Source organism: Sprattus sprattus (genome assembly GCF_963457725.1).
Source record: "Sprattus sprattus genome assembly, chromosome: 15".
In the NCBI taxonomy this organism is placed as follows: domain Eukaryota; kingdom Metazoa; phylum Chordata; class Actinopteri; order Clupeiformes; family Clupeidae; genus Sprattus; species Sprattus sprattus.
Window position 1 is genome coordinate 16,393,152 of NC_137913.1, and position 12,108 is coordinate 16,405,259.

Below are 12,108 nucleotides of genomic sequence, written 5' to 3' on the forward strand. Positions count from 1 at the left end.
GCCTTGACTTCATGAAAACAGTGCAGTTGTACACGGGGATCACCATACTTCAACCTTTCTGGTAGCTTTGGTTTTGGAGCCAAAGTTGCACTTACAAAAGTAAACTGTTTTAATTTTACTTTTTTAATTTTTAGAATTCTACTTTTCAGCCTATTTACCATGTGTACAAATACAGATTTTGTTATTGAGCACATTTTTAATTAGACAGCAGTTGAGATCCTGCATCTGACGTAAATTTTTTGGTGTGGTACATTGTCAGTTACGTAAAAAAACTCCCTGTTGTGATTGTGAGTACTAGGATTGATGGAGAACAGTCGTGTGATTTGTGTAATAGCAGATTGGTATGAGAGCCAAATCCATTGTTATTCAGTCAACATCCTTACACAGAATGTGACACTATGTGTGTGATCAAAAATGTTTTAGACCAGTTGCATGTGTTGTATTGTAACATGTAACAGGTGAGAAGAAGCTAGGTGAAAATTACATCTGAGGAAAGTGGTCTTTAACACTTAAAACCCAGCACATCATACAGACTTAATTATGTTGTTCAGATTGTCAAATATCAAGCACACACCTCACACACGACTCAACAATTCCATTAAGCCCTCATCCCAGGTCATGAGACTAACATATGATCATGTGTTACAAGAGTAAACATGGCAAGGTCATCCATGCAGTAAATGTAATTTGGGATTCTTTCAAGCAACAGGGTATTTAAGTGAGAGGAGAGGTCTCCTGACATCTCTGTAGTGGTAACAGAAAGACAACAACTCTCAATACATAATTCAATCTGTTAAAGAGTTAAGCCAAGGACGTTTTGTATGAAAGACTGGACTTCAATCCAATAGAAATATAGTGGTGAAACCTGAAGAAAGGGGAATCATGCAAGAATGCCCTCGAACATCACCTAGACTTGTTAAAATACTCCTGTATGGAGCCATGGGCCAAACATAACCACAACTTTCTAACACCACTGTAGGTCAGGATCACTAAAACACCTTCCCTTTCATCCAACGTACAGCAAACACATCTTTACTATTGAGCCCACAGTGCCCCAAAGTGGTAGAAATCAGACAACACTTTTAGCAGTTTCATTAATAACAACAATACTGACATGCCAGATGCGAATTATGTCCGTTGAAAGGTCGTTTTGAGGGGTTGGTAAGCCCTTGATGAACATGTGGGCCTTGGGTGGGACCTCCTCATAATGGAATGAGTGCATACATTACATCCGATTCTACTCTGGTTGTTGTAACAGTGTGTCTCCCCAAGGACAACATTGTGATAGGCTTAGCAGGTAGGCTGCTGGTCAAAGGGTCATATTGATTATGCATGGCAAAGGCATATTTCCAATGGAGCTCCATTGAGAACAACGCAAAAGTACATGAGTCTTTTATACTACATATGATTTATTTTTTGTATTTTTTTTGTATTCATGCAATAAGAAACTTCGTGGAGATGTATTTCATATTTTATATAAGACATTCTTAACTTTAGAACACAGAAACTAATTCCACAGATTTAGCCAGTGGTAACCAAAGACTCCAGCCCCTATCACACATGGCATCTTTTTTTAGAGGCAGTTTGCCCCACGCATGTTTTCCTCACAACATGTGTTCCTTTAACGTTTTTTACGCTCTTTACCGTTTTTAATTTATCTTTATCTTTATCTGATTTGTAAAGAACTGTGAAATACCAATGTGCAAACATATTGCTCAATAGAAATGAATGTATTGTATGACCTGGCCTGGGCCTCGTTTCCCGATAACGACGTATCTTAACGGCCTACGTGGATTTTCGCGACATCGTAGACTAAGTAACACTTTCTATTTACGTGCGTTTCCCAACCATCAACTTAAAGTCAGGTGCACGAGCGCAACGTGCACGAGTTCTTAAGTATCTCTTAGGAGCTGTTTACGTCACGTTAACCTGTTTACGTTAATTGCTGTGAAATTAGCCTATGCGTGCATCGAAAGTGCACTGTGCACTGAATTCGGGGCGGGGATAGTAACGCCATCTCCAGCAGAGTATTTAAACTGTGTTCCCATTCTAAGGACATTTATTACGATCTGTCTGAGAGTGGGCTGTCAAAGCGAGCATCATCGAAGTCATACAGTACAGTAGGCTACATACATTCAATAAAATGAACCTACATTTGAGTCCAACTGCATGACCATTCTTACCCTACACTTACCCTTACAATAAAGAAGTGATCCTATTTCAACCATAACTTCATTTTAAATAATTTCTTTCTTTATGACATTTAGTTTATAGTTTCGACAGCAACGTTGACATCTATATTCAACTGCATCCACTACATAATCTCAAACTTTATTTGTTGGTAACTCTCCAAAAAGGCTACCATTAACACATTTCTTAATGAAAAGGAAACATGCATCACAATAATACTTCAGTGTAACCTGTACCTATGTGGAGTGCAAATATGTCTTGCCATTACACTACCCAACAGCTCTACATCTGCTAACACTACAGAATGCATAATTCCTACGGGCACTGCACTAGTTTTGTATAGCCTAATCTTTATTTTCAAATACTTAATATTCTTTATTTCTATTTTGATGGGAATAGGCAGGTGAAACAATGACATTCTCATGATGTGCTATACACAGAAACATCCTTTGGATTTCTTCTATAATAGGGCGAACGACGCCCCTGGTGGATTGCATCGCTAAGTGTGAAGTTACTACTGGTCCTGACCACACGTAGAATTCTTCTCAACGAAGATACACTTAAGCTAAGTGCCGTGTCGGGAAACCCGTCTGCAACGTAGGATTCCTCTTACGAACGATTTCAAGTGCTTTTTAGGCTAAGTGCGCGTTCGGGAAACGAGGCCTTGGTCTTGCCTATCTAAATCGGAATTACTTCATTGTTTTTTTGTTGGCGACTTTTTAAAATAATTTGGCTTTGCGAGCTAATGCTGGAAATATGTTTTCTATGTCGATAAGGGCTTATTCTGTACAAGAACAGGCTTAGGGGCTCTGCAGGTCACTTGACTTGAGAAACAATGGGACCTTTGTGATAAAGGCAAGCTAATAGTGAACAATACAGGATCAATGGGATAGGATGTGTGATTCATAGTCTTGCAAACACCCTCTCCTATAAACGTGATATTTTAATTTCAGGATCCAGGTGGACTAATATGATTATGAGAGAGACATGAGAGAGAGGGTGTCTCTCTGTGTGTGTGTGTGTTTGTGTGAGAGAGATACCAAATCGGTTGGTTAAGATTCATTAGCCAGGCTGTAATGACTACACGCCTACACCACTCCCGTAATTCCATTCAAGTTCAGCAGCTCTACACTTGCTGACAGGTGGTAGTCAAATAAGGTTTGATTTCACGCAACAGGCCTTTGATCCAAATGCCTGTTACATTTTGTCCATAGTTCTTATGAAAGAATCTTGAAATGAGTACCAGTGAAGAGTCTTTGGGTGTGGCGAAGGTAATACTGTTTTTGTTTGTTTGCAACACAGGATTTTACAGTAGATTAGTTAGGCAGTAATATAGTTTCCTCGACCTATCGGTGGAGCAGTTTTCCACATTCTATGATTGCCGAAGATAAAAAGCAGAAGAGAGGCTAGTTCATGCTATTTAAAAGTCGTTCCTTGAAGGAGTGGACTATTGTACTCTGCGTAAAACTTGAACATCTTAGCTTCGCGAAAAACTCTGAGGATGGGTCATGGATGGCACCAATAAAGCTTAGCGTAGCTAGAAAATAGCACACACTTAGTAAAATGACAAGGGAAAATGGAAATATCACGGAGTCGCTCCCTTTGCTCAAAGACAGACATGAGCAAATTAGGGTAGGTAAACAGACACGATATCGTAGTCATATCAAGCATTTAATGTAATCAAGTCGACATACATAAAGTTTTACTCAGAATGTATGGTCATAGCCTACAGTATTTATGGACATGCACGTTTGTAATCTATTCGCTATAGATTTCCTTAACTTTCTTTAAGGCACCACTTTGCTTTGTGCATTTCTTTCTTTTTTTTTTTGGTTTTAGATTCCTAGCAAATCACTGCTATTTGCTGTTTGGGCAGCTTGCATCGGAGGGACGTTTCAGTACGGATACAATATATCTGTTGTAAATGCTCCCACAAAGGTAATGTAGGGTTATTTATCCGCTTGTAGAATTCATTATGAGACACTATTGCACTCAACTCAATTATCTTAATATTTGTGCAGTCAGTATTATTTTAAAACTGGTTAAAATATGATCAGGGATTCGCAATTCCTGTTTTCTTATAATAGGATTACAAATTTCAGAGTGTTCTCAAAAAATGTCACATCATCTTGGAAAGCCAGCTGTGACACAGTCACATGAAATAGTTGAGGTCAGCCAGTGCTTAGTCACGGTACAGAGGTGAAACTCAAAACTGCAAACGCTTCTTTCCAAATTGCAACTTCATAATTTTCATCCTGTGACCCTCATTCGTACCCCCCACTTTCTTTTATGTCACTCCTTCTATACTCTTCATTATCAGGCTGTGCAGTCGTTCATAAATGAAACATGGATGGAGAGGTACAACGCTGGCATATCAGAGCAAATGCTCACTCTCTTGTGGTCCACCATTGTGTCTATTTTTACAATCGGAGGGTTTGTTGGTTCATCTGTTGGCGGAACATTGGCAATTAAGTGTGGGAGGTAAATACTGTAATATAATATTATTTTCTATCCAAACATATTATAACGTCACTTAATGCCAGGTAAACACTCATGGAGTACAATAGTGGATTGTGGATTAAATTCAATAGATCATTTTCCATGCAACAAATTACCCCTGTTCTTGGCTTACAAACTGTGACTATTTTTTAGGGGTCATAACACCTTCCTCCCTTAAAGAATGTTTGCACTAGGAAACCTGCAACAAAAACACAAGAAAAAGACTGCTGGTGGTCCTATAGCCAACCTAATCCTGGGCCCCAGAATGTAGGAAAAGAATGAGGTCAAGAAAACACACACACACACACACACACACACACACAGAGAGAGAGACTATAGTTATAAGAACGAATAAACAATAAATAACAAATAGCTACGAATACCCCAAATAAAAGCACCTTCCTTTATAGTGTACCAGTCATGGAATCAAGGCAACAATGTGCAGAAAGAAACAAATACATTTTCTCCAAGGTGAGCTGTCAGGGACTATTGTGGCAGTCTGCTCCTTAACTAAAGAATCATATCCACGCTCTCTAATCAAACTCAGCCAGATCAGATAGGCAGAGCCACGGTCACCGTGACCAAGTGGGTACGGCATGATGGAACAATCAGGGTCTGCCATTGCCGACATATTGCCCACAGTCTGATTTGTTTGACAGCAAACAGGGAGTTACCCCCAGTGCAACCAGGCCCAACAAGATCATTGGCAATCAGTTCTGCACTTACCAGCCCCTTTTCTCTGGCAGAGACATGGCACAGGTGTTTAATGGGTGGAACCATCCCACTATCAACACCATCGGTCTGACCATCTGTAATAGACGTACAGGGATTGTACTTCCTTAATCACTGAAGGAGAGGTGTCAACCCAGTGGGGACTCTTCTGCTTCAGTGAGGAAGGGAGAGCAATATGTCTGAATACCATTCTCCTCGCAACCCTGGGAAGAAATACAAGAGAGCATGCAAGTCCCCTCACCTTGTCCAAGAGGAACATCAGTTTTACAAGATGCAACCAATAGAGCAGACTTGGTTGGTTTCTCCTTATTAATGCGAGTTGCACTTCGCCACTTTATGACCTGGTTTCTTGCGATAGAAGCAGGTGATCTCTTTCCTAGGGACTAAGGTTACCTGGAGGAGACACAGACAGGGACCTTGAGCCTTTACACCAACGCCTTTGTAGGTTCTCCTTGGTAGGTTGTTTCTTCGATACTGGTCGCTACCCCGACGCCAGTCACAGAGGTCACCTGCTTGTGAGTGAGTGTGTAGTCATCAGGAAAGACAGCAGCTTCTGCTCATTCAGTTAGAGGGAGCAGATCGCTACAGCCTGAGGGAGACGGTTCTTAAGTTCTACTATAAGAACTAGCTGCTTGAGGTCTTCCCTTGTTACGACCTTCTGAGAGACACACGACCTGTCAAATGTACCCCCCCTTTCTCCCTAGTGAACTCTACATTGGTTTCCTGGTCTGAACTTTTTCAAAACGATATGCTTCAGGGACCAGTTCATATGCATGTAGGAATGTTCTGTTAGGGGGAGCTGTGGCGGAAGCTGTAGTATCCCAACCGTCTAATGGCCCAAGCACACACGGGGACCCGGTTTTTACTACGACCCGTGGTTGTCTCCCGATCCCACTACAATTTCTCTCTCCCAATCATTTCCTGTCCATCTCTACTGTCCCAGGGAAATAGCTAAAACAAAAAATTAACCCCCCCATCTAGTTAAAATCAAATAATGCGCAAGTTTACAGCCAGCAGACCAATACCCGCAAATGCCAAAACAGAACTAAGAAACTGAGAAATGTCATACAGAATTGAAGAAAATGAGTAAAATAACCAAATCACTTAGATTACCCTTGCCTAGTAATGAGCTCAACACAATCTGTTTTTTCCCTTTGCAGAAAAGGGGCACTGTTGATCAACAACGCCTTTGCCCTCCTGGCAGCCCTTCTCATGGGTATAAGCAGGCCTGTTGGTTTGTTTGAACTGCTCATCGTTGGGCGCTTCCTAACGGGCGTAAATGCAGGTAATCTATCTAAGTGATTCAACATTGATAATGTGTTTTCAATTCCCGAGGCTCCACAAAAAGCACAATGTTAAGACAAAAGATCATCAGCTCTTAATCCTTATTAAATGACTCTGCTTTTCAGTATTAAAGAAGAATAATGGATTGAGGAAAACATTTAATGCAGGAATTTAGCTAATAATGCCAAAACAGAGAAAAGCAGTTGTGAATAGCTGTTGTGTTATCCTGCTTTGTTTGTCAGTGTTCCAAGCCATAATTTCAATGAACCTCACAGCAGGATAATGGCATTCATTTCTGTACCTATGATTGGCAGGCATTAGTTTATGTGTGCAGCCCCTCTACCTTGGTGAGATTGCCCCTCGGGCACTGCGTGGAGCTATGGCCATGGGCACATCCATATTCATCACAGGGGGCATTTTCACTGGACAGGTGGTTGGACTAAAGTGAGTTAAAGTCTTGCTCTGTGGAAAAAGGAACGCACATGCTAACAACATTGTTTAGCTGGTGATCATATGTTCATATACATATCATATATGTCAAAAACAACATTCTAAATCATTTCTAATTCAACAGTTACCTTGGTCAAAGTAGCAAGCAACTATCAGCCGTAAAGATGTGCAGTCTGTAATGCGTATCCCTACATACATACAACATTCGCCATCCTTCTGTAGCTCAAGCTATTTATAATATTGAGCTACCATCCAACCATGTAACTTCAGCTGGCTATATTTTCAGTGAGTTGTTGGGTGGAAACTGGCCCATCTTGTTATCCACCACTTGCATCCCAGCGGTAGTGCAGCTCCTCGTTCTGCCCTGGTTTCCAGAAAGCCCCCGCTACCTACTGATTGACAAAGGGGACGAGGGTGCATGTGACAAGGGTAAGTGACGGCTAAATAAAAAAATGATATGCAGGGCCTACAAATATTCCACACCTAGAGCAATTGTGTTATTTTTAAGGTCTGGTTAAAATACAGTGTTTAATAGCATGACATGTTCTTGCATGTAGCTTTTGCTTTCAATTTTTTGGTCAGAACCTTCCATCCAAATTGACTTACACATAAGGCAGAGAGGGGTTTCTCTGATTTAAAAACAGGAATACATATCATTCTTCTGTAGCAGTAGTTACCCACATTATGTTTACATGCTTTATCACTGGGCATATTTCGCAATCACAACAAGCTGCTGTTAATTAACATAGTGTGGTTTCTGCTCTTCAATAAAATAGGCTCAGCCAAATTGAAATGAGGCCAGTGTAAAGTGCTTACCTAGTAGAACGAACGAAATGTCGATACAAAGTGCGTGAACTGAGGAATGTCTGCCATGTCTTGTGTTTCTTAACAGCACTGAAACAGCTTCATGGTGCAGATAAATACCTTGGGGAGAAGGCAGACATAGAGAAGGAGAGACTCAATGCTGTTGGAGTCAAACCTAAGAAACCATGGGAACTGTTCTCGGACCGGAGCCTCCGATGGCAGCTTGTCACCATCATTCTGATTAACATTTTCCAACAGCTCAATGGAATCAATGCTGTACGAGTCAGACAGTATTTCCGTCCAATAATGTTTGTTTTAGTTTGGCATAGTCCTGGTAAAGTTGATTGGGGTATCATTACTAAGTTATATTATAATGCAGTCACAACACTGCAGTTAATTTGACCGACAGAGGTAAGATCAGTGTGTTGCTAAAATTAACTGATTTGAAAGTTAATGAAATAAGAAACTGATAGTTATATTCAGATGGCTTTAAGTAATTTACCCATTTGTTATGATGGAAGTTTTATATATACAGTGTAGTAGATGGTAATAATTAATGTTTTATTGTTTTACAAATTATTGAAATAGTCTATTGTCATTAGTCTATTGATGTTCTGAAGTATTTTACATACTTTAAATGACATGGTGTTTAATGTTGTTTTATTTCACAGATCTATTTCTATGCAGATTATGTCTTCACTGAGGCAGGAATCCCAGCACAAAGGATTCCATATGTAACACTGGGTACCGGGGCCTGTGAGTGTATGACTGCCCTAACCTGCGTAAGTTCTCTTTGTTAAACTTTATACATGAACTGGACTGTTTTAACATGCTTGATAACAACTTAAAACTGTGATTTATTGACCACACATCCAGTAACTTATACACAATGCCAAGTTACCCTCAAATAGCCCAAAGCATGTTCAATAACAGTAGCTGTTAACGTCTCAGCTTAAAAAAAACATTAGAGCACATGGGGTAAGGCTTCTTCAAAGGTCTTGGTTTGAGGAGGAAAGAGATGACTTGGTCAGGAGGCATATTATTTCCTCACTGTTAGTTGGCTGCAATGTCATGTGATGCATTGTGTGTGACCCCCCCCCCCCCCACCCAGGGCATGCTGATTGAATCACTGGGGAGGAGAGCACTCATCATTGGAGGATACTCCCTCATGGCTTTCTGGTGCATCTGCTTCACACTGACACTCACCTTTCAAGTAAAGCGTTACAGAGCGTTCCCTACATTGCAAAGCTTTCTGGAATAAGTTAACTTGTTTGAGAGGTTACTGACAGTGAAATTCCACAGAGAAATTCCAGATGGTTAATAGCAAAGAGCAATGGGGATTTGCCCGGGGCTGAGTATGCCTAACTTATTTGGAAATGCAGAAATAATGACATTAAAATAAATAAAAATGCTTATTCTATTAGTAAAGGTAAACTGATTAATAAACTAAATAAATTGGTTAGATTTGCATGACACAGCAAACATGATTTAATCTATTGACTTTGGCCACTTCTGTGTTGAACTCATTGAACACCCATTTCTTGCCCACCCTTAAGATAGAGACTATGACTAAATAGCCTGCATTTTTATTAGTGACTGCAATAATATTTCAGTATCAGTGGTGATGGATTGTATAGCAACTTGCCCTGTAGTCCAGTGCTATGTGGCAAACCTTGAGTAATGGGATCTTAAACACTGGATAATTCCTTTCTCTCCTCAGGAGGCCAGCCCATGGGTGCCGTATCTCAGTGTGATCTGTGTCTTCGCTTTCATCCTCAGCTTTGGCTTGGGACCAGGTGTAGTCATGCGCTAAAATACACTTAACACTTTCTGTGCTTTTCTCTCAGTTTAAAAAAAGTGTGCCAAGTTGAAGCTGTTTATGGTCTTTGTTCCGTCTCATATCTCATTGTGCTCCCCAAAATGTGTCTAACATGTTCACTTTATATCTTGTTAAGGAGGATAAAAGTATGAGCATTGTCCTGTTCCTGTCTTAGGTGGTGTCACAAACATACTGGCTGGTGAACTGTTCACGCAAGCTGGGCGTCCTGCTGCCTACATGATCGGAGGGTCTGTTAATTGGCTGAGCTTTTTCCTGATTGGCATGACATTCCCATTCATTGTAGTAAGTGATGATACAGTGATGACTGTTAATGTTACCAGAGCACATGTTAGACCACTGAATACTAAAGACACAAGTAAAATGGTTCATCATATCACAGTCAGGGTATTGGTGATTCTACATATCAATCTGGTGTTTTTTACCCCTTTTCTTTTCAGAGTGGGCTCAAGCAATACTGCTTCCTGGTGTTCTTAGTCATCTGTGTTATGGTGGCCACATATATATTCCTTGTAGTTCCAGAAACCAAGAACAAAACTTTTCTGGAGATTCATGCAGAGTTTCAGTCTATGGGTAAGAAGAGGCGTAACAAAGTAGATGGCGCAGATGGGCCAAGTCAAACGCTGTTGTCAACTTCTCTGTGAGAGGTGGCATTCCACATTACATAGCCTATTGCAAGGGGATTCACAACTTGAAAACAGTGCAGCAATGTCAGTCTCATGGCTGATGCTGGAAAGATCACATACTGATAGGAAGAGTAATTTCATTGTCATCATTTTACTAACTCAAATCATCATCTAAGACAGATATGTCAACAAGGGCTTATTATTCGTCTGGTAAAGGAAATTTAGTTTGGGCAGTGGGGCTCAGGCTGTGTTGTGATAAGTCTGTAGTGTCTCTTGTCTTGCTTTGTGTAAGTTTAAAACGTTTTATGTATGTTTAAAATGATATACAATGTATTTGTGAGTTGCCAAAGTGTTTGAGGAATGAGACCATAACCTATGCACTAGCTTATAAATGCAGTTATATCCTCAGTCACGGTTATAGGCTACATCCACATAAACACAAATTGTAACCATACTCTCGTATAATTATTTAGGACACTGTCCCGTGGAGGAAAATGACAATAAATAAATGTTTTCACACAGAGTTGACTTCATTTTCATTTCAGCTGTCGGATGAGATTACTGCTAGGCAGTGGCGGTCCGTGCATTTCACGACTGGGCCTTCAGCGATGTCCTACACGATGTTAAACTGAGTGAATCCACCTCCTAATACTATCATTATGACGCCATGGCTCTCGAACCATTATATTTATACAGAAAGGCAGTATAAGTGAGCATTGCATCACCTTAACATAGTCGAGTACAACAGACTTTATTAATATTTCCGGAGCATTTAAAATCAATACACCCGTATTAACAATACATTAAGAGTAGTACACTCTCAGTTATATGATCGCTTGGATATTACTGTCACAACTTAAAAATAAAAGGCGATTTTCAGGGATTAGTCTACAAAGTTTTATTAAGTCCACCGAAAGTAGCCTATGAGAGCTTAAACAAGTTTGTCTACTAAACATCGCATTGTCCCACCTGCAAAGCAGTTTCATTAAACTTCCCATCCTCACGATATCCAGTTTTTCTTGAAAGTTCCGTCTTGAAAATGGCGTTGTAATTGTATCAAAAACTGGAATTATCAAGTTGGTGTAAACTAGTTTATATGAGTTGGTTAATGTAATTATATTTAGTCTTACCAATTGAAACAACTAGCATAATAAGCATTGAAACCGATGTACGTCATTTTCGCATTAGCCAGCTAAACTGAGAACTGAAGCACTGCACCGGTCTGCCTCAGTATCCAATCAAAGGACGTTTACGTGTCACGTTCAACGCGAGGAAAGAAATCTTCCGGGCCTTCTAGAAGGCCCAGTGTCGCCAACTCGAAATCTGATTGGTTGTCACAACTGTCTGTTTCAGTTCATTCAACTTAAATGAACTGAATCAGCCAGTTGTGATAACCAATCAGATGTACACGGGCCTTCAATGTGAATTCTGAAGGCCTCAGGGAAGAATTCTGTTCTCGGGGAAGGTTTCTCGGAGCGTGGCAACACATGATAGCTGAAATATGATTGGATGAAAGCTCTAACATAAATTAACAACGCTGGAAGCTATGAAATGAAGATAATGGACTATGGGGAATAATTGAATACATATTTATGAAAAGAAAATATTAAAATGAAATGTATTTATTAGTGTGCTTGCCCGAAGGGAAGCACAGTATTGTTATCGTCAAGTTTTCTTTATTTCTTT

General features: G+C 40.2%; 1 protein-coding gene across 1 annotated transcript; it reads left to right on the plus strand.

Moving 5' to 3' along the window:
* Positions 1-3,753: 3,753 nt before the first annotated feature.
* LOC308375912 (solute carrier family 2, facilitated glucose transporter member 11-like) lies at positions 3,754-10,440 on the plus strand (the record flags this gene model as incomplete). Its single annotated transcript, XM_080852130.1, has 12 exons — positions 3,754-3,822; positions 4,030-4,128; positions 4,511-4,671; positions 6,582-6,706; positions 7,020-7,149; positions 7,442-7,584; positions 8,048-8,235; positions 8,631-8,741; positions 9,071-9,172; positions 9,680-9,755; positions 9,954-10,081; positions 10,237-10,440. 12 exons carry the CDS (start codon positions 3,754-3,756, stop codon positions 10,438-10,440), a joined length of 1,536 nt encoding a protein of 511 aa, XP_080708256.1.
* Positions 10,441-12,108: the final 1,668 nt, after the last annotated feature.